General features: G+C 37.5%; 1 protein-coding gene across 1 annotated transcript in view; it reads left to right on the top strand.

Annotated features, from left to right (window-relative positions):
- Positions 1 to 1,845: 1,845 nt before the first annotated feature.
- The window catches only part of LOC138312967 (ephrin type-A receptor 3-like), an 80,510-nt gene continuing 57,409 nt past the window's right edge, over positions 1,846 to 24,946 (top strand). Inside the window, exons 1-2 of the mRNA XM_069253666.1 lie at positions 1,846 to 1,888; positions 2,774 to 3,019. Of these exons, the coding sequence (XP_069109767.1) occupies positions 1,846 to 1,888; positions 2,774 to 3,019 (289 nt within the window). The remainder of the gene's footprint in view (positions 1,889 to 2,773; positions 3,020 to 24,946) is intronic.

Consider the following 24,946-nt stretch of genomic DNA (forward strand, 5'->3'; position numbering starts at 1 on the left):
ATTGGTGTGTATGAATAACATTTCAAATTTCTTATCATAGTCTTGTTCAATAATGTCGATTCATTCTATATGCATAAAAAATCTTCGTGATCATCTAAAATCATCGAGTACCCTCAGTCCAAGACAACTGTAACCCAAGGCGACTACAACCTTAGCAACGACCCTCATCAGTGCAGTACATAAGCTCTAGTCGACCCAAACACCTGCACCATGGTAGCAGGAGAAACGGACAGGTGTCACTTCTTTTATCAGGAAAATCAAGAAATCATCCAAAAACATTTTGTCGCTCCAAAGGCGTTTATACAACATACCTTCTTTACTCGCACTAAACACCTCCTCAGAACATATTCAGCCAATGGCACATGGGCTCATCCAGTCAGCTTCTTCTTCACCGTTCACCATTCAGCTCAACCGTCATCACTTCTTCTTACAGCACAGTGTCTCTATCACCTTTCAACCAAACATAAAGATTTTTTAAAAGTAATTTTTTAATAGTTTTAATTGGCCATTGTTACTTAAATATAATCAAAGATTTGGAATACATGATTGGGTTATACAGGTAGTAGTTATTCTTATCCATATCAAACTGATATCCAAATAGGACTTGGACTTTGAAAAGATACAGATTGCCATCCAAAAATATATAGAAATTTACGAAGTTGAATGTCAAAAACTGCCATACATGCGTACTCTTCGCATTGATTGTATATAATGCATTTTTGACAGACGTTAGGAAATGGTTGCCACAATGTACGAGAGTGATAATCCCTTTCCAATGGATCCAGTCTGGGCCAGTAAGGGGCGTTCGATTATCTCTAGCATTGAGTAGTGATGGACTATGGTGGCATTTTATCCGGGAACCTTCTATCTGGTCCGCTTGGGAACGGTTTTCAGCTCGTTGGGAATGTCGACTGTGATGTGGTAGGTAGGTCATTAGTAATATGCGGTGCTGGATTGGATAACTATCACATAATTTGATCTAATGTCATTGCAAAGACTTCACCCGTGAGGTGAGTGTCTTGTTAGTATTTGGGATCTGTCACTAGTGTCATATGACCAAGATTTCATGATAACTCATCTTGAAGATTCAATTTTTTGCTCGCCAAGGCATGCAAAAATGAATGGGCTGAGAGTTCTCGAAGATGAAACTCCCATACTTTCTTATTTTGTGCTTACTTGTTTTACAGGCTGACTTGTGTATGTGGGCTTGCAAATCCCATATCGAAATGAATGTAGGTCGTTATTATGGAGGTCTATATGTATGATTGGGATGTTCGGTTCCGTGGGGCACTCATGGGAGGGCATGTAGGATGTTAAGCAGTATTCTCTATTACAAACCATTTATCACAGCCAGGGGTTATATATCCCTGAGTGAGAGTTATTCATGTCCATGAATTGTTGACCCGAATTATGTATCATTAACATAACCTCTGTCATTAGTGGGTCACACATGGTGTGGGCACCAGACCACAGATGTTTATGAGGTTGATCACAAAATTGGTGTGTTAATTAGGTCAATAGAATAAATTTCTTATGGCCCTTAAAATCAACTGGAAAATATTATTACTGTAGTAAGTTTTTTAAACATTTTCAGTTGTTTACGGATTCCAACGAATGACGGAATGAAAATGGTTCCATTCGACAGTAGAAACACAGGGGTTCCAACGAAAGAAGGAACATGGGTATACACATTTAGATTATGGAACACAAGCGAAAACAGACACATAATGGAACTGATAGCAGAACCAGATTCGACAACACAACGCGTACAAAACAAACCTATCAGAACATTAAACCCTCAATCATGCAGCCAATGAACGTGGATCGAGGCCGTCCCCCAAAAACATGAGCCGACACGACCGATCCTCAACAACTGGAGGTTATCAAGGTTTGTAGAGAAATTACGGAAATTTTGTGAATGAAATATTTCTATAAGTGTATAAAAAGATTTGAATTGAAATACTTATGTGGCATTTAAATACTGTTTATTGAAAAAGGAATGTTAATTTGTGTTTACACATATCCTTCAGTTATATTTATTACATGTAATTTCATTATGACTTTAAATCTTATGCTAACACTGTATTTCTATAACAGGATTACAAAAAACAACAGGAATTTTTTGAAACGACAGCTTGAGGAGAATTTTAAAACAGCCAGCAAATGCAGCTTAAGATGATGAAGCGTTCCCAAGCAGAGAAAGAGATAGGAAGCCTCCGCCAAGGTTTGGGTTCAAAACTACTTGAGGCACTAGTGTGAAGCAGGCAAGGGCCAATGCTGCTGCTGGGACGCGACGAGAAGGATAATCCCTAACCCTTGTACAAGACTCAGTCAAGGACACCGATCCGCTGTATCCCCACCATCTCAGCCCACGGAGGTGGGTTATATGTCACAGATATATACAAAACTTATGTGGCTTAAGGTTTTAGGTGTCATTTTTAAAGATGAGATTTATTTCCAAAATTAATACTCAATTTGTGCCCTCAAATTGAGGAACTGGAGTTAGACTCTAGCTCTTAGGGATGTATTCCAAAGAAAATCAAGGAACTATAAATGATTAAGGAGATTCACTGATTAATAGGGCAAAACAATCTGAAATATTTATTTTTAATTAGAAAATTTCATAAATATGTTGTACCTCATTCTTTCATACTGGCCACCTCTATATCTGTCTCAGTACCATTATATACCGACCCGGGTAAGTTTGTAATGTGTGAATTAAATCATAATGTCTCTTTGATTACTGACCAGTAGTAGATCAACCATATCACAGGATCATTCAAGTGTGACAGAACAATCCGACCATATCAGGTCTATCATCCCTCTACATCTAAGGCTAGCCCCCCTGTCAAATCTAAAAACTGGGTGTCTGAAGCCCTGGAGAGAGTGTATGGGCTCTCCGACGACAACGATTCAGACTTGATGAACGAAAGTGAAGTTGAAGATGATAGTGGAATGAACGAGAGTGAACTCAGACAGATGGTGAAACCGAGGCTCAAGATGGCTATTGACTCAGAGAGTCAGTGACTCCCATGAGGGAGTCTGGTCACTCAGGCAAGGGGCAAAGCGCTTTGATGAGTGCTGATGAATATTCAGAGAGTAGGTTGAAAGTTAATTCTGATTCGGAATTTTATTAAATATGATGATGTTATGAATTATAATTGACATAAATTGCTGGTTTGATTTACAGTAATCTGCATTATTTATTACAAAATATTTACTTTAATAAATAGTGAATTTCTTTGTCATTCTTATGCCTAGGTCGATCTTTTATAACGATTATGTGGTTATAACTAGGAAGAGTTATGGTGGTTCTGCTTGATATCAAGGTTTGAAAGTCCTAGTTATAGCAAGGGGCACATAAGTCCTTACTATTGTCTTTCTATGAGATGAGAATCTGTCTTTTTCACTAAACTTAAAACTTTCTTTGCAGTTGAAGTTGCTATCTTTTCATAGGAGATTATTACATACCTACCTTGTTTGCTAGTGCTTAATCAATGTATTAACTTTGATATAATTGAAAAAACTTTGTGTCCTGTAGAAAATGAGATACCTGTAAAGCTGGCCCAACCTGAGTACGACACTGGATATCAGATGAAAAAATAAGTGTGACAAGACATTCCATACTGCGATGCAGGTTGGCGGTTGGGTAGGCAAACTATACCATTCTATAGCCATTGGTAAACGTGGCTTCCTAGGGGAATAGTAGGTCTTGTACTTTGCTTATCCACGTGTGGGGATAAAAAAGATGAAAACAATTCCAACCGATAAGTAATGCGGGTAAGTTTGCTCTTAAGCAGATATTAGGTGACCGTGTACAGAATGTTGTGGTTTTCAGTTGTGATTTATTACCATTTTCAGTAGTATTATGTTGATACAAAGTACTTAGTATAATTAAATTATTATTATAATCATTAATTGTACAAGAAATGTACGTCAAATGATAACAAGCCGATACCCACATGAATCCTCGGTGTTGAATGGGGGACTCATTGTCACATTGATAACATTTATTTTTGCCATACTAGCCCTTGTTCCATGTATAACACAGTATGTTGACCGCCATTCCTCCTCACAGGGATGGGACGTGCATGAGAATTTTCTCATTCAACACCAAACTAAGTCAATGTTGGTGACTTTCTACGAGACATCGGCATCGGTCACATCGACGTAAGTACCGTACTACTCAAAAATGCAACTGAGATAAATCTGTTTTAATTTGAAGTCTTTAAACTTGAATGCCCTGTTAAATTCAGGGGTCGCGCCTATTTTCTTTATCCCGACAATTCTTTCATAATAGGATGTGTATCATATGTTAAAGATAAAATGTACTTTTAAATTCCCTGAAAATATTCAAAGTGTTTCCATGGTCTGTAACAAAAAAAGTTTTGACTATATGATGTTAGAAATAGACTGCAGGGGCATGTTAAAAATCAAATATCTCCTTGAAACTATCTCAACAGCCACTACCAGATAAATGTATTTATTTCTTGTTGTCATGGTGGACAGGGTGTTGTAAACTGACCAAGTTTTTGGAAAGGAGTTAGTAGTTGAGAGGTGGGCTAAACTTTAGTTTACCAGAGTCCCCAAAAAAATCTGCCAGAAAAATGCTGCGCAATAAACAAACAACGTGGTCGGAAAAGGTTGGAGAAACAGAAACAAAAACAATTACAATGGCCAAACAAAATGATGGACCAGAAACTCAAACACCAATCGTATAAAATGGTATCAACAAGGTTTGTACTACATGTATAGCCTTCAATTCTTTACCCCAGTGCTAAGCGTTTAATCAGAGTCATTACAATATCAGAGATGTGATTCTTCTTCTTTTCCGAGGATTTCCTCTGATTGAACACCCACTAACCCCCCAGTTGGAGAACTTATTCATGTGTCACAGCTGTGATCTTGAAACATCTCAAATGATCTTTTTATTACACTAAGGGGGAGGGTAGTCCCCCACTTATTAGTTAAAATATTTCTCTCCCTTTTTGCTTATAGGATCCATTACATTACTGGAATAGGCATGTATAAAGTTATAATGAATTATAATTAATTAAAGGGATGGTCTGGTTCTTTCAATGAACTTCTTCATCAAGGATTACCACTAACTTTTTATCCAGAATGTTGATTCTTAATGAAATGTTTACTTTTTTACTTGTTCTGTAGTGAGATGGCCAGAGAGCGTCGGGAGTACAAGATGCAGATCCCCAAGGTTCAGGAGGAAAGATCGCCATAAGGGACATGGCAAAATCCTGTACCCCCCCCCTCAAGCAGTTGAATAAAAGGTACAAATCACGGGTCAGGAAAAAAAATGTAAAAAAATAATCTTTGTTTTATTTCTTTTTAACATCATTTTCCCATTCCGTTAATATGTAACCTTGTGGGTAAGTAAAGATCCCTTAAGACATCGGATAACTTTGATAATGAGGAATGTTTTGGAACACATACTTGTGTTCTTTCTACAGATTTATAAAAAAAAGTAATGTTAAAAGGCAATGGTTTGATGGCAAATAAAACTTTTTCTAAAATTGTTTTTTTGCAATTTTTGATTTTATAAAATCCCAAAGATTAAGATTTCAGTTAGTAAGTGTTAGTGGGAAATTCAGAAAAAATCAACTACATTTATTTTGTATTGTAGGGTATTAGTTTATGACTAGATGGTTGTATTTATTTTTGGCAATCAAGGAAAAAGCAAAAAGCAAGTGACCTATTCTAATATCGCCTTTTGTCCGTCGTCGTCCGTCGTCCGTTCGTGCGTCGTGCGTCGTGCATGTAGTGACCTATTCTCAATCTGCGTTGCGTCGTCCGTCGTATGTCCGTAAACAATTTACATTTTTGACTTCTTCTCCAAAACTGCTGAAGCAATTTCAATGAAATTATTTGCACAAACCTTCTTAGGCATAAGGCCAATAAAAATTGTGAATTATATGGTCCCCACCCCCCAGGGGGCTGTGGGAGGGGCCAAAAGGGGTAAAATTGAGTAAAATTTCAAAAATCTTCTTCTCTACTCACAGATGTGGTAGAATCAAATACTCTTCATAGATAGAAAGGTCTTAAGGTCCTTTACAAAAATTGTGAATTACATGACCCTGGGGTCTCACGTTTCCCCCTGGGGAGGGGTCAAGTTTACTATAGTTTATATAGGGAAAATACATTTATGAGAATGTTTTGCTCAATTTTCATTGGAAACGAGTCAAACTTGGTTAGAATTATTAGCCTGAGATAGCATTTTAATATCATATCCACATTGGTCCTGGCCGACCCCCTGGGGGCAGAGGGGTGGGGCTAAAAAAGGGTCAAATATATATAGGCTAAAACTTCAAAAATCTTCTTCTGAAATTCTGGAAATGGTAGAATCAAATACTTTTCATGAATAGAAAGGTCTTAAGGTCCTTTACAAATATGTGAATTATATGACCCTGGGGTCTCTAGTTTCCCCCTGGGGGAGGGGGTTAAATTTACTATAGTTTATATTGGGAAAAACACATTTTTGCTTATTATTTGGTCATTTGTAATAGGAAATGAGTCAAATGTTGTCAGAATTATCAGTATGAGATTGGCCATTTAATCCTATTAACAAATTTTCTATGACTGACCCCCAGGGGCTTTAGGGGCGGGGTCAAAAGGGGTAAAATAGGCTAAAACTTCAAAAATCTTCTTCTGAAATTCTGGAAATGGTAGAATCAAATACTTTTCATAAATAGAAAGGTCTTAAGGTCCTTTACAAAAATTGTGAATTATATGACCCTGGGGTCTCACGTTTCCCCTGGGGAGGGGGTTAAGTTTACTATAGTTTATATAGGGAAAACACATTTATGAGAATGTTTTGCTCAATTTTCATTGGAAACGAGTCAAACTTGGTTAGAATTATTAGCCTGAGATAGCATTTTAATATCATATCCACATTGGTCCTGGCCGACCCCCTGGGGCAGAGGGGTGGGGCTAAAAAATGGTCAAATAGGCTAAAACTTCAAAAATCTTCTTCTGAAATTCTGGAAATGGTAGAATCAAATACTTTTCATAAATAGAAAGGTCTTAAGGTCCTTTACAAAAATTGTGAATTATATGACCCTGGGGTCTCACGTTTCCCCCTGGGGAGGGGGGTCAAGTTTACTAAAGTTTATATAGGGAAAACACATTTATGAGAATGTTTTGCTCAATTTTTATTGGAAACGAGTCAAACTTGGTTAGAATTATTAGCCTGAGATAGCATTTTAATATCATTTCCACATTGGTCCTGGCCGACCCCCTGGGGGCAGAGGGATGGGGCTAAAAAAGGGTCAAATAGGCTAAAAACTTCAAAAATCTTCTTCTGAAATTCTGGACCTGTCAGAAGACATGTAAAGATATGTCTTATGATTTATGACATAAAGCCATACCGCAAACCCTTGTAAGGACTAATCCGGGTACATGTATAATCAGTTTTTTTACAGTTTTTTGAGATAAGCTGTATACAAACCCTTCTGGAAGACTGTCATTGGTGACCATAGTATATTCTGGTGTTCTTATGATTTTTTGACATAAGCCGTCAACCCCAACCCTTGTGGAGAATATTCAGGGGACATGTTATATATCTGGTTCTATGATTTTTTTGACATAAGCCCGTTTTTAAGACCCTTATAGTGATGTACAGTCAGGGGACATGGTAAATCTGTTCTATCATTATTGACATAAGCCCGTTCCCTACCCCATGTGGGGACTATCAGGTGGAACTGTATAATCTGTTCTATGATTTTTTTGACATTTAAGCCGTACCCTAACCCTTGTGTGGGGACTTGTCAGGGGACATGTTATAATTCTGTTTCTTTGATATTTGATTTAAGCTGTTTATTAACTGTTGTGGAGGACTGACAGGGTACAAGTATAAATCTACTTCTATGATTTTTGAATATTAGCTGTACCCTAACCCTTACGGAGGGACTGTCAGGGGACATGTATAATCTTGTTCTATGATTTTTGAAACATAAGCACCGTACCCGTAACCTCTTGAGTGGAGACTTGTCAGGGGGAGGAAATGTATAATCTGTTCTATGATTTTTTGTGAAAAATATGTAAAAATAAGCTGTATCCTAACCCTTATGGGGACTGTCAGGGGGACATGTAAAATCTGTTCTTATTGATTTTTGACATAAGCTGTACACAAAAACCTTTGTGGGGACTTATAGGGGGGACATGTATAATTCTGTTCTATGATTTTTGACATAAGCCGTATACTAACCCTTGTGGAGGACTATCAGGGGACAACATGTATAATCTATGATGTTTCTATGATCTTTTTTGTCAGGGGATAATATTAAGCCGCCAGTACCCCAACCCTTGTGGGGACTGTCAGGGGACATGTATAAATCTGTTCTATGATTTTTGACATAAGCCTGTACCCAACCTGTTGTGGAGACTGTCAGGGGACATGTATAATCTGTTCTATGATTTTTGACATAAGCCGTACCCTAACCCTTGTGGGGACTGTAAGGGGACATGTATAATCTGTTCTATGATTTTTGACATAAGCCGTACCCTAACCCTTGTGGAGACTGTCAGGGGACATGTATAATCTGTTCTATAATATTTGACATAAGCTGTACCCCAAACCTTGTGGGGACTGTCAGGGGGACATGTAGTAATCTGTTCTCTATGATTTTTGACATAAAGCCGTACCCCGAAACCGTTGTGGGGACTGTCAGGGGACATGTAATAATCTGGTTCTATGATTTTTGACATAATATGATTTTTACCCAAAACCGTTGTGGAGACTGTCATTTTTGTCGGGGACATGTATAATTCTGTTCTATGATTTTTGACATAAGCCGTACCCCAACCCTTGTGGGGACTGTCAGGGGACATGTATAATCTGTTCTATGATTTTTGACATAAGCTGTACCCTAACCCTTGTGGGGACTGTCAGGGGACATGTATAATCTGTTCTATGATTTTTTGACATAAGCCGTACCCAAACCCTTGTGGACTTTCACGGTCAGGGGACATGTATAATCTGTTCTATGATTTTTGACATAAGCTGTACCCCAACCCTTGTGGGGGACTGTCAGGGGACATGTATAATCTGTTCTAACAATGATTTTTGACATAAGCTGTACCCCAACCCTTGTGGAGACTGTCAGGGGACATGTATAATCTGTTCTATGATTTTTGACATAAGCCGTACCCCAACCGTTGTGGAGACTGTCAGGGGACATGTATAATCTGTTCTATGATTTTTGACATAATCTGTTTTCCCGAACTGTTGTGGGGACTGTCATGGGACATGTATAATCTGTTCTATGATTTTTGACATAAGCTGTACCCTAACTGTTGTGCGGACTGTCAGGGGACATGTATAATCTGTTCTATGATTTTTGACATAAGCCGTACCCTAACCCTTGTGGGGACTGTCAGGGGACATGTATAATCTGTTCTATGATTTTTGACATAAGCCGTACCCTAACCCTTGTGGGGACTGTCAGGGGACATGTATAATCTGTTCTATGATTTTTGACATAAGCTGTTATAAGCTGTATACCCTAACCCTTGTGGAGACTGTCAGGGGACATGTATAATCTGTTCTATGATTTTTGACATAAGCCGTACCCCAACCCTTGTGGGGACTGTCAGGGGACATGTATAATCTGTTCTATGATTTTTGACATAAGCCGTACCCCAACCCTTGTGGGGACTGTCAGGGGACATGTATAATCTGTTCTATGATTTTTGACATAAGCTGTACACCCAACCCGTTGTGGAAGACTGTCATGGGGACATGTATAATCTGTTCTATATTTTTGATCATAAGCCGTTACATAAGCCCCCAAACCCTTGTGGGGACTGTCAGGGGACATGTATAATCTGTTCTATGATTTTTGACATAAGCCGTACCCTAACCGTTGTGGGGACTGTCAGGGGACATGTATAATCTGTTCTATGATTTTTGACATAAGCCGTACCCTAACCCTTGTGGGGACTGTCAGGGGACATGTATAATCTGTTCTATGATTTTTGACATAAGCTGTACCCTAACCCTTGTGGAGACTGTCAGGGGACATGTATAATCTGTTCTATGATTTTTGACATAAGCCGTACCCTAACCCTTGTGGAGACTGTCAGGGGACATGTATAATCTGTTCTATGATTTTTGACATAAGCCGTACCCCAACCGTTGTGGGGACTGTCAGGGGACATGTATAATCTGTTCTATGATTTTTGACATAAGCCGTACCCTAACCCTTGTGGGGACTGTCAGGGGACATGTATAATCTGTTCTATGATTTTTGACATAAGCTGTACCCTAACCGTTGTGGGGACTGTCAGGGGACATGTATAATCTGTTCTATGATTTTTGACATAAGCCGTACCCCAACCGTTGTGGGGACTGTCATGGGACATGGTTATAATCTGTTCTATGATTTTTGATATAAGGCTGTACCCTAACCCTTGTACAGACTGTCAGTGGGACATGTTATAGATCTGTTCTATGATTTTTGACAAAGCCGAACCAGTAACTCTTGTAAGAGATTCAGGGGATATTGCCTATAATCCCTATGATTTTTGATATAATCCTTTGACCAGTAACCCATGTTGGGACTGTCAGGGGGGGGACTGTCTCATGATTATTTGACATAAGCTGATACCCCCAATCGTTGTATAATGACATGTAATAATGTTCTATGATTTTTGACATAAGCGTACCCTAAACCATTGTGGGAGACTGTCAGGGGACATGTATAATCTGTTCTATGATTTTTGACATAAGCTGTACCCTAACCCTTGTGGAGACTGTCAGGGGACATGTATAATCTGTTCTATGATTTTTGACATAAGCCGTACCCCAACCGTTGTGGGGACTGTCAGGGGACATGTATAATCTGTTCTATGATTTTTGACATAAGCTGTACCCTAACTGTTGTGGGGACTGTAAGGGGACATGTATAATCTGTTCTATGATTTTTGACATAAGCTGTACCCTAACTGTTGTGCGGACTTTCAGGGGACATGTATAATTTGTTCTATGATTTTTGACATAAGCCGTACCCCAACCCTTGTGGGGACTGTCAGGGGACATGCATAATCTGTTCTATGATTTTTGACATAAGCTGTATACTAACCCTTGTGGAGACTGTCAGAAGACATGTAAAATATGTTCTATGATTTTTGACATAAGCCATACCGCAACCCTTATGGGGACTGTCAGGGGACATGTATAATCTGTTCTATGATTTTTGAGATAAGCCGTACCCAAACCCTTGTATAGACTGTCAGGGGACATGTATAATCTGTTCTATGATTTTTGACATAAGCCGTACCCCAACCCTTGTAGGAGACTGTCAGGGGACATGTATAATCATGTTCTATGATTTTTGACATAAGCTGTACCCTAAAACCCTTGTGGGGACTGTCAAGGAGGACAAGTATAAGCCTGTTCGTATGATTATTGACATAAGGTGTACCCAAACCCTTGTCTGGACTTTCATGGGACATATATAAGATCAGTTCTATGATTTTTTGACGTAAGCCGAAACCCAAACCCTTTGTGGGACTGGTCGGGACATGTATAATCCCTGTTCAATGATTTTTGACATAATCCTACCCCAACCCTCGTGGTGGGACTTTCAGGGGACCAGTATAATCTGTTCTATGAGTTTTTGACAGAAGCTGTACCCTAACCCTGTTTGGGACGTCAGGAGACATGTATAATCTGATCTATGATATTTGACATAATCCGTACCCAAACCCTTGTGGGACTTTCAGGGGAGCATAAATATGATAATCATTCTATAATTTTTACATACAGCCTACCCTAACCCTAGCTGGGACAGTTCAGGGGGACATCATAATCTTGTCATGATTTTTGACATACAGCTGTACCCAACACTGTGGACTGTCAGGGACATGGTATAACTTGTATCTATGATTTTTGACATAAGCTGTACCCAACCTTGTTAGAGGGACTGTCAGGGGACATGTATAATGCTTGTTTCTATGATTTTTGACATAAGCTGTATTTTTTGTAATTCTTGGGTCTTTTTTGTCATGGGGACATATATCATTTACATCATTGTTCTATATTTGTAGAAAGTGAAGCCTTAGTCCATTTGCCAACTATTTTTCTAATTCTTTTTACATGTCTAATTATTCATTTGGACTCAATTGTTATTTTGTAAGAATCGTAGAAGCTAGGAGCTTAGAGTTACTTCATGTGAAATAATGCTGTTTGGGTCTACGCTCGTGACTCAACAAACTTCTCACGTAGAACCCGGAGCAGAAGATTACTTGCGAGATAAGAGATCTACACCCAGAGTAGGTATACCAACTTCGTATCAGAGATCTAAACCAAATTGGTGATCCGCGAAATCAAGATCTAAAAACCAGAGTAGGTAGGATAATCAGATCTAAACCAGAGTAGGTAATCAGCTAATCAGAGATCTACAGCAGAGTAGGTATTATCGTAATCGAAATCTACAGTAAGAGTAATGTATCTACAGTAATGAGAGATAAGTATACAGCTAGAGTAGGTATCCGCATACATCAGAGATCTACAGCAGAGTAGTGTATAGTATACAGAGATCTACAGCAGAGTAGGTATCCGCGTATGACCACTCTACAGTAGAGTAGGTATCAGCTTAATAGAGATCTACAGCAGAGTAGGGTCCGCGTAATCACGAAATCTAACAGCAGAGTATTGTATCCCGCTCTATCAAGAGATCTACAGTAGAGTATAGTATCACCGGCTAATCAGAGATCTACAAACAGGTACGGTAGTAGCGCAATCACGAGCATCTACAGCAGAGTATGTATCCCGCGTATAGAGTAGTTATAGATATCTACAGCAGAGTAGGTATATACACGCGACGTAATGAGAGATCTAGCAGTAGAATATCAACTTAAACAAGATCAGCAGATTAGGTAATCAGAAATCTACAGAGTAGTATAGTATACATACAGTATAGCGTAGGTATAGTAAACACTCTACAGTATAAGTAGTATAGGTATACACTCTACAGCAGAGTAAGGTATAGTATACACTCCTCATACAGTAGAGTAGGTATATGTATACAACTCTACAGTAGAGATAGGAATAGTATACACTCTACAGCATAGAGTATAGTATACACTCTACAGTAAGTTACACTCTCTACAGTCCGAGTCAGAGTAGGTATAGTATAGGCACTCTACAGTAGAGTAGGGTATAGTATACAACTACAGTAGAGTAGGTATAGTATACACTCTACAGTAGAGTAGGTATAGTATACACTCTACAGCAGAGTAGGTATAGTATACACTCTACAGCAGAGTAGGTATAGTATACACTCTACAGTGGAGTAGGTATAGTATACACTCTACAGTAGAGTAGGTATAGTATACACTCTACAGCAGAGTAGGTATAGTATACACTCTACAGTTGGAGTAGGTATAGGTATACACTCTACAGTAGAGTAGGTATAGTATACACTCTACAGCAGAGTAGGTAACTAGTATACACACTACAGTAGAGTAGGCAGATAGTATACACTCTACAGTAGGTAAGGTATAGTATACACTCTACAGTAGAGTAGGTATAGTATACACTCTACAGTAGAGTAGGTATAGTATAACACTCTACAGTAGAGTATGTATATATACTCACATACACTACTCTAGGTAGAGTAGGTATACCACTACATAGTAGTACTAACAGTAGAGTAGGTATAGTATACACTCTACAGTAGTAGGTATTGTATAAGTCTATACACACTACAGTAGAGTACAGGTATAGGGTTATACACTCTACAGCAGAGTAGGTATAGTATACACTACTACAGTAGAGTATAAGTATACACTCTACAGTAGAGTAGTATAGTATACACTCTACAGTAGAGTAGGTATAGTATACACCACTACAGTAGAGTAGGTATAGTATACTACACTCTACAGTAGAGTAGGTATAGTATACACTCTACAGTAGAGTAGGTATAGTATACACTCTACAGTAGAGTATAGTATACACTTTACTGTATACACAACTCTAGTATAGAGTATATAGTAACACTCTACAGTAGAGTAGGTATACACTCTACAGCAGAGTAGAGTAGGTATAGTATAACACTCTACAGTACACAAGTAAGTATAGTATACACTCTACAGTAGAGTAGGTATAGTATACACTCTACAGTAGAGTAGGTATAGTATACACTCTACAGTAGGAGTAGGTATAGTACTACACACTACAGTAGAGTAGGTATATGTATACACTCTACAGCTGAGTAGGTATAGTACACTCTACAGTAGAGTAGTATAGGTATTCACTCTACAGTAGAGGTATAGTAACACTCTACAGTAGAGTAGGTATAGTATACACTCTACAGTACAGTAGGTATATACATACACAGCTACAGTAGAGTAGGTATACACTCTACAGTAGAGTAGAGTATAGTATACACTCTACACTAGAGTAGGTATAGTATACACTCTACAGCAGAGTAGGTATATAGTATAACTCTCTACAGTAGAGTAGGTATAGTATACCCTACAGCAGAGATGAAGGTATTTGTATACACTCTAAGTAGGTTATAGTTATAGTACAGTAGAGTAGGTATACACTCTACAGCAGAGTAGGTATAGTATACACTCTACAGTAGAGTAGGTATAGTATACACTCTACAGTAGAGTAGGTATAGTATACACTCTACAGTAGAGTAGGTATAGTATACACTCTACACAGTAGAGTTAGGTATAGTTATAACACTCTACAGTAGAGTAGGTATACTCCACACTACACACTCTAGAGTAGAGTATAGTATACACTCTACAGTAGAGTAGTATATGGTATACACTCTACAGTAGAGCTACAGTAGGTAAGATAGTATACACTCTACAAGTAGAGTATAGTAGTAGAGTAGTATACACTCTACAGTAGAGTAGGTATACACTCTACACTCTACAGTAGAGTAGTATAGTATATACTCTACAGTAGAGTAGAGTAGTATACACTCTACAGTAGAGTAGGTATAATAGTATACACTCTACAGTAGAGCAGAGTAGGTATAGTAATACACTCTCTACAGTAGAGTAGGTATAGGTATAGAAAACTCTCAACAGTAGAGTAGGTATAGTATAACACTCTACAGTAGAGTAGGTATAGTATACAACTCTACTAGAGTAGTATAGGTATACACTCTACAGTAGAGTAGGTATAGTATACACTCTACAGTAGAGTAGTATAGTATACACAACACAGTACAGTAGGTATCGTATACATCACAACAGTAGTAGTATAGGATACACTCTACACAGTAGAGTAGGTATAGTATACACTCTACAGCAGAGAGTAGGTATAGGTTTACACTCTACAGTAGAGTAGGTATAGTAATACACACTCTACAGTAGAGTATGGTACATCTAGTATAGTAGTTTAGTCTACAGTCTCTACAGCTGAGAAGGTATAGTATACACTCTACAGTAGAGTAGGTATAGTATACACTCTACAGTATAGTAGTATTATAGTAGGTACACTCTACAGCAGAGAGTATATAGTATACAATCTACAGTAGAGTAATTATAGTATACACACTACAGTAAGAGTAGGTATAGTATACACTCTACAGTAGAGTAGGTATAGTATACACTCTACAGTAGAGTAGGTATAGTATACACTCTACAGTAGAGTATGTATTCTCTCTACAGTAGAGTAGGTATAGTATACACTCTACAGTAGAGTAGGTATAGTAATACACACCTACAGTAGAGTAGGTATAGTATACACTCTACAGTAGAGTATGCGGTATAGTATACACTCTTAACAGTAGAGTAGGTATACACTCTACAGTAGAGTAGTATAGTATACACAACTACAGTAGAGTAGGTATAGTATACACTCTACAGTAGAGTAGGTATACACTCTACAGCAGAGTAGGTATAGTATACACTCTACAGTAGAGTAGGTATAGTATACACACTACAGTAGAGTAGGTATAGTATACACTCTACAGTAGAGTAGGTATAGTATACACTCTACAGTAGAGTAGGTATAGTACACACTACACTGTAGAAGTAGGTATAGTATACACTCTACAGTAGAGTAGGTATAGTATACTCTACAGTAGAGTAGGTATAGTATACACTCTACAGTAGAGTAGGTATAGTATACACACTCTACAGTAGAGTAGGTATATACACTCTACAGTAGAGTAGGTATACACTACACACTACGAAGTAGGTATATACACTCTACAGTAGAGGTATAGTAATACACTCTACAGTAGAGTAGGTATAGGTATACACTCTACAGTAGAGTAGGTATAGTATACACTCTACAGCAGAGTAGTAGGTATAGTCTACAACTCTACAGTAGAGTATGTAATAAAGTATACAGTATACACAGTAGAGTAAGTATAGTATACACTCTACAGTAGAGTAGGTATAGTATATACACTCTACAGTAGAGTAGGTATAGTATACACTCTACACAGTAAGTATAGTATACACTCTACAACAGAGTAGAGTATAGTATACATTCTACAGTAGAGTAGGTATAGTATACACTCTACAGTAGGAGTTGGTATTAGGTCTCTCTACAGCAGAGAGGTATAGTATACACTCTACAGTAGAGTAGGTATAGGTATACACTCTACAGTAGAAGTAGGTATAGTATACACTCTACAGTAGAGTAGGTATAGTATACACTCTACAGTAGAGTAGGTATAGTATACACTCTACAGTAGAGTAGGTATACACTCTACTAGTAGAGTAAGGTATACACTCTACAGTAGAATAGGTATAGTATACACTCTACAGTAGAGTAGGTATACACTCTCTCTACAGTAGAGTAGGGTTAGTATACACTACAGTAGAGTAGGTATAGTTATATACACTCTACAGTAGAGTAGGTATAGTATACACTCTAAGTAGAGTAGTATAGTATACACTCTACAGTAGAGTAGGTATAGTATACACTCTACAGTAGAGTAGGTAATAGTATACACTCACACATCTCTAGTATAGTATACACTCTACAGTAAGTAGGTATACACTCTACAGCAGAGTAGGTATAGTATACACTCTACAGTAGAGTAGGTATAGTATACACTCTACAGTACAGTAGAGTATACAAGTATACATACACTCTCTACAGTAGAGTAGGTATAGTATAACACTACACAGAGAGTAAGTATACATCTACAGTAGAGTAGGTATAGTATACACACTACAGTAGATTAGTATAGTATACTTACTCTACCAGTAGAGTAGGTATAGTATATCACAAAGCTACAGTAGAGTAGAGTAGTAGTATACACTCTACAGTAGAGTAGGTATAGTATATACACTCTACAGTAGAGTAGGTATAGTATACACTCTACAGTAGAGTAGGTATAGTATACACTCTACAGTAGAGTAGGTATAGTATACACTCTACAGTAGAGTAGGTATAGGTATACACAGTAGTGCAGAGTAGGTATAGTATACAGTATAATAGCACACCTCTAGCAGAGTAGGTATAGTATACACTCTACAGTAGAGTAGGTATAGTATACACTCTACAGCTAGAGTAGGTATAGTATACACTCTTACACTATAGTTACACTCTCTACAGTAGATGTAGGTATAGTATACACTCTACCAGTAGAGTAGGTATAGTATACACTCTACAGTATTGTAGTCGTAGTTGATACATATAGTAGTAGGTATACACTCTACAGTAGAGTATGTATAGTAGTATACACTCTACAGTAGAGTAGGTATAGTATACACTCTACAGTAAGAGTATAGTATACACTCTACAACAGAGTAGTATAGTATATTATACAGTAGAGTAGGTATAGTATACACTCTACAGTAGAGTAGGTATAGTATACACTCTACAGTTAGAGAGTATACACTCTACACAGTAGAGTAAGTATACACTCTACAGTAGTAGGTAGGTATACACTCTACACTCTACAGTATAGTAGTCACTCCTCAGTAGAGTAGGTATACACTCTACAGCAGAGTAGGTATAGTATACACTCTACAGTAGAGTAGGTATAGTATACACTCTACAGCAGAGTAGGTATAGTATACACTCTACAGTAGAGTAGGTATAGTATACACTCTACAGTAGAGTAGGTATAGTATACACTCTACAGTAGAGTAGGTATAGTATACACTCTACAGCAGAGTAGGTATAGTATACACTCTACAGTAGAGTAGGTATAGTATACACTCTACAGTAGAGTAGGTATACACTCTACAGTAGAGTAGGTATAGTATACACTCTACAGTAGAGTAGGTATAGTATACACTCTACAGTAGAGTAGGTATACACTCTACAGTAGAGTAGGTATAGTATACACTCTACAGTAGAGTAGGTATAGTATACACTCTACAGTAGAGTAGGTATAGTATACACTCTACAGTAGAGTAGGTATAGTATACACTCTACAGTAGAGTAGGTATAGTATACACTCTACAGTAGAGTAGGTATAGTATACACACTACAGTAGAGTAGGTATAGTATACACTCTACAGTAGAGTAGGTATAGTATACACTCTACAGTAGAGTAGGTATAGTATACACACTACAGTAGAGTAGGTATAGTATACACTCTACAGTAGAGTAGGTATAGTATACACTCTACAGTAGAGTAGGTATAGTATACACTCTACAGTAGAGTAGGTATAGTATACACTCTACAGTAGAGTAGGTATAGTATACACTCTACAGTAGAGTAGGTATAGTATACACTCTACAGTAGAGTAGGTATAGTATACACTCTACAGTAGAGTAGGTATAGTATACACTCTACAGTAGAGTAGGTATAGTATACACTCTACAGTAGAGTAGGTATACACTCTACAGTAGAGTAGGTATAGTATACACTCTACAGTAGAGTAGGTATAGTATAGTATACACTCTACAGTAGAGTAGGTATAGTATACACTCTACAGTAGAGTAGGTATAGTATACACACTACAGTAGAGTAGGTATAGTATACACTCTACAGTAGAGTAGGTATAGTATACACTCTACAGTAGAGTAGGTATAGTATACACTCTACAGTAGAGTAGGTATAGTATACACTCTACAGTAGAGTAGGTATAGTATACACTCTACAGTAGAGTAGGTATAGTATACACTCTACAGTAGAGTAGATGTATAGTATACACTCTACAGTAGAGTAGGTATAGTATACACTCTACAGTAGAGTAGGTATAGTATACACTCTACAGTAGAGTAGAGTAGGTATACACTCATACAGAGTAGGTATAGTATACTCTCTACAGTAGAGTAGGTATAGTATACACTCTACAGTAGAGTAGGTATAGTATACACTCTACAGTAGAGTAGGTATACACTCTACAGTAGAGTAGGTATAGTATACACTCTACAGTAGAGTAGGTATACACTAGACACTACCTAGGTATACACTCTACAGTAGAGTAGGTATAGTATACACTCTACAGTAGAGTAGGTATAGTATACACTCTACAGTAGAGTAGGTATAGTATACACTCTACAGTAGAGTAGGTATAGTATACACTCTACAGTAGAGTAGGTATAGTATACACTCTACAGTAGAGTAGGTATAGTATACACTCTACAGTAGAGTAGGTATAGTATACACTCTACAGTAGAGTAGGTATAGTATACACTCTACAGTAGAGTAGGTATACACTCTACAGTAGAGTAGGTATAGTATACACTCTACAGTAGAGTAGGTATAGTATACACTCTACAGTAGAGTAGGTATAGTATACACTCTACAGTAGAGTAGGTATAGTATACACTCTACAGTAGAGTAGGTATACACTCTACAGTAGAGTAGGTATAGTATACACTCTACAGTAGAGTAGGTATAGTATACACACTACAGTAGAGTAGGTATAGTATACACTCTACAGTAGAGTAGGTATAGTATACACTCTACAGTAGAGTAGGTATAGTATACACTCTACAGTAGAGTAGGTATAGTATACACTCTACAGTAGAGTAGGTATAGTATACACTCTACAGCAGAGTAGGTATACACTCTTCAGCAGAATAGGTATAGTATACACTCTACAGTAGAGTAGGTATAGTATACACTCTACAGAACAGTAGGTATAGTATACACTCTACAGTAGAGTAGGGTATACACTCTACAGTAGAGTTGGTATACACTCTACAGTAGAGTAGGTATAGTATACACTCTACAGTAGAGTAGGTATAGTATACACTCTACAGTAGAGTAGGTATAGTATACACTCTACAGTAGAGTAGTATAGTATACACTCTACAGTAGAGAGGTATAGTATACACTCTACAGTAGTATACACACTCTACAGTAGAGTAGGTATAGTACTACTACAAGCAGAGTAGGTATAGTATACACTCTACAGTAGAGTAGGTATAGTATACACTCTACAGTAGAGTAGGTATAGTATACACTCTACAGTAGAGTAGGTATAGTATACACTCTACAGTAGAGTAGGTATACACTCTACAGTAGAGTAGGTATAGTATACACTCTACAGTAGAGTAGGTATAGTATACACTCTACAGTAGAGTAGGTATAGTATACACTCTACAGTAGAGTAGGTATACTCTCTACAGTAGAGTAGGTATAGTATACACTCTACAGTAGAGTAGGTATAGTATACACTCTACAGTAGAGTAGGTATAGTATACACTCTACAGTAGAGTAGGTATAGTATACACTCTACAGTAGAGTAGGTATAGTATACACTCTACAGTAGAGTAGGTATAGTATACACTCTACAGTAGAGTAGGTATACACTATACACTCTACAGTAGAGTATGTATTCTCTCTACAGTAGAGTAGGTATACACTCTACAGTAGAGTAGGTATAGTATACACTCTACAGTAGAGTAGGTATAGTATACACTCTACAGTAGAGTAGGTATACGTATACACTCTACAGTAGATAGGTATAGTATACACTCTACAGTCAGAGTAGGTATAGTATACACTCTACAGTAGAGGTATAGTATACACTCTACAGTAGAGTAGGTATAGTATACACTCTACAGTAGAGTAGGTATAGTATACACTCTACAGTAGAGTATGTATTCTCTCTACAGTAGAGTTGGTATACTCTCTACAGTAGAGTAGGTATAGTATACACTCTACAGTAGAGTAGGTATAGTATACACTCTACAGTAGAGTAGGTATAGTATACACTCTACGAGTAGATGTAGGTATAGTATTAACACTCTACAGTAGAGTAGGTATAGTATACACTCTACAGTAGAGTAGGTATAGTATACACTCTACAGTAGAGTAGGTATAGTATACACTCTACAGTAGAGTAGGTATAGTATACACTCTACAGTAGAGTAGGGTATAGTATACACTCTACAGTAGAGTAGGTATAGTATACACTCTACAATATAGTAGTATAGTATACACTCTACAGCAGAGTAGGTATACACTCTACAGCAGAGTAGGTATAGTATACACTCTACAGTAGAGTAGGTATAGTATACACTCTACAGTAGAGTAGGTATAGTATACACTCTACAGTAGAGTAGGTATAGTATACACTCTACAGTAGAGTAGGTATAGTATACACTCTACAGTAGAGTAGGTATAGTATACACTCTACAGTAGAGTAGGTATAGTATACACTCTACAGTAGAGTAGGTATAGTATACACTCTACAGTAGAGTAGGTATAGTATACACTCTACAGTAGAGTAGGTATAGTATACACTCTACAGTAGAGTAGGTATACTCTCTACAGTAGAGTAGGTATAGTATACACTCTACAGTAGAGTAGGTATAGTATACACACTACAGTAGAGTAGGTATAGTATACACTCTACAGTAGAGTAGGTATAGTATACACTCTACAGTAGAGTAGGTATAGTATACACTCTACAGTAGAGTAGGTATAGTATACACTCTACAGTAGAGTAGGTATAGTATACACTCTACAGTAGAGTAGGTATAGTATACACTCTACAGTAGAGTATGTATTCTCTCTACAGTAGAGTTGGTATACACTCTACAGTAGAGTAGGTATAGTATACACTCTACAGTAGAGTAGGTATAGTATACACTCTACAGTAGAGTAGGTATAGTATACACTCTACAGTAGAGTAGGTATAGTATACACTCTACAGTAGAGTAGGTATAGTATACACTCTACAGTAGAGTAGGTATAGTATACACTCTACAGTAGAGTAGGTATAGTATACACTCTACAGTAGAGTAGGTATAGTATACACTCTACAGTAGAGTAGGTATAGTATACACTCTACAGTAGAGTAGGTATAGTATACACTCTACAGTAGAGTAGGTATAGTATACACTCTACAGTAGAGTAGGTATAGTATACACTCTACAGTAGAGTAGGTATAGTATACACTCTACAGTAGAGTAGGTATAGTATACACTCTACAGTAGAGTAGGTATAGTATACACTCTACAGCAGAGTAGGTATACACTCTACAGCAGAGTAGGTATAGTATACACTCTACAGTAGAGTAGGTATATACACTCTACAGTAGAGTACAGGTAGGTATAGTATACACTCTACAGTAGAGTAGGTATAGTATACACTCTACAGTAGAGTAGGTATAGTATACACTCTACAGTAGAGTAGGTATAGTATACACTCTACAGTAGAGTAGGTATAGTATACACTCTACAGTAGAGTAGGTATAGTATACACTCTACAGCAGAGTAGGTATAGTATACACTCTACAGTAGAGTAGGTATACACTCTACAGCAGAGTAGGTATAGTATACACTCTACAGTAGAGTAGGTATAGTATACACTCTACAGCAGAGTAGGTATACACTCTACAGCAGAGTAGGTATAGTATACACTCTACAGTAGAGTAGGTATAGTATACACTCTACAGTAGAGTAGGTATAGTATACACTCTACAGTAGAGTAGGTATAGTATACACTCTACAGTAGAGTAGGTATAGTATACACTCTACAGTAGAGTAGGTATACACTCTACAGTAGAGTAGGTATAGTATACACTCTACAGTAGAGTAGGTATAGTATACACTCTACAGTAGAGTAGGTATAGTATACACTCTACAGTAGAGTAGGTATAGTATACACTCTACAGTAGAGTAGGTATAGTATACACTCTACAGTAGAGTAGGTATACACTCTACAGTAGAGTAGGTATAGTATACACTCTACAGTAGAGTAGGTATAGTATACACTCTACAGTAGAGTAGGTATAGTATACACTCTACAGTAGAGTAGGTATAGTATACACTCTACAGTAGAGTAGGTATAGTATACACTCTACAGTAGAGTAGGTATAGTATACACTCTACAGTAGAGTAGGTATAGTATACACTCTACAGTAGAGTAGGTATAGTATACACTCTACAGTAGAGTAGGTATAGTATACACTCTACAGTAGAGTAGGTATAGTATACACTCTACAGTAGAGTAGGTATAGTATACACTCTACAGTAGAGTAGGTTATAGTATACACTCTACAGTAGAGTAGGTATAGTATACACTCTACAGTAGAGTAGGTATAGTATACACTCTACAGTAGAGTAGGTATAGTATACACTCTACAGTAGAGTAGGTATAGTATACACTCTACAGTAGAGTAGTATATACACTCTACAGTAGAGTAGGTATAGTATACACTCTACAGTAGAGTAGGTATAGTATACACTCTACAGTAGAGTAGGTATAGTATACACTCTACAGTAGAGTAGGTATAGTATACACTCTACAGTAGAGTAGGTATAGTATACACACTACAGTAGAGTAGGTATAGTATACACTCTACAGTAGAGTAGGTATAGTAGTATACACTCTACAGTAGAGTAGGTATAGTATACACTCTACAGTAGAGTAGGTATAGTATACACTCTACAGTAGAGTAGGTATAGTATACACACTACAGTAGAGTAGGTATAGTATACACTCTACAGTAGAGTAGGTATAGTATACACTCTACAGTAGAGTAGGTATAGTATACACTCTACAGCAGAGTAGGTATAGTATACACTCTACAGTAGAGTAGGTATAGTATACACTCTACAGTTAGAGTAGGTATAGTATACACTCTACAGCAGAGTAGGTTATAGTATACACTCTACAGTAGAGTAGGTATAGTATACACTCTACAGTAGAATAGGATAGTATACACTTACAGTAGAGTAGGTATAGTATACACTCTACAGTAGAGTAGGTATAGTATACACTCTACAGTAGAGTAGGTATAGTATACACTCTACAGCAGAGTAGGTATAGTATACACTCTACAGTAGAGTAGGTATAGTATACACTCTACAGTAGAGTAGGTATACTCTCTACAGTAGAGTAGGTATAGTATACACTCTACAGTAGAGTAGGTATAGTATACACTCTACAGTAGAGTAGGTATAGTATACACTCTACAGTAGAGTAGGTATAGTATACACTCTACAGCAGAGTAGGTATAGTATACACTCTACAGTAGAGTAGGTATACACTCTACAGTAGAGTAGGTATAGGTATACACTCTACAGTAGAGTAGGTATAGTATACACTCTACAGTAGAGTAGGTATAGTATACACTCTACAGTAGAGTAGGTATAGTATACACTCTACAGTAGAGTAGGTATAGTATACACTCTACAGCAGAGTAGGTATACACTCTACAGCAGAGTAGGTATAGTATACACTCTACAGTAGAGTAGGTATAGTATACACTCTACAGTAGAGTAGGTATAGTATACACTCTACAGTAGAGTAGGTATAGTATACACTCTACAGTAGAGTAGGTATAGTATACACTCTACAGTAGAGTAGGTATAGTATACACTCTACAGTAGAGTAGGTATAGTATACACTCTACAGTAGAGTAGGTATAGTATACACTCTACAGTAGAGTAGGTATAGTATACACTCTACAGTAGAGTAGGTATAGTATACACTCTACAGCAGAGTAGGTATACACTCTACAGTAGAGTAGGTATAGTATACACTCTACAGCAGAGTAGGTATACTCTACAGTGGAGTAGGTATACTCT

The sequence above is a fragment of the Argopecten irradians genome, chromosome 2 (assembly GCF_041381155.1).
Source record: "Argopecten irradians isolate NY chromosome 2, Ai_NY, whole genome shotgun sequence".
In the NCBI taxonomy this organism is placed as follows: domain Eukaryota; kingdom Metazoa; phylum Mollusca; class Bivalvia; order Pectinida; family Pectinidae; genus Argopecten; species Argopecten irradians.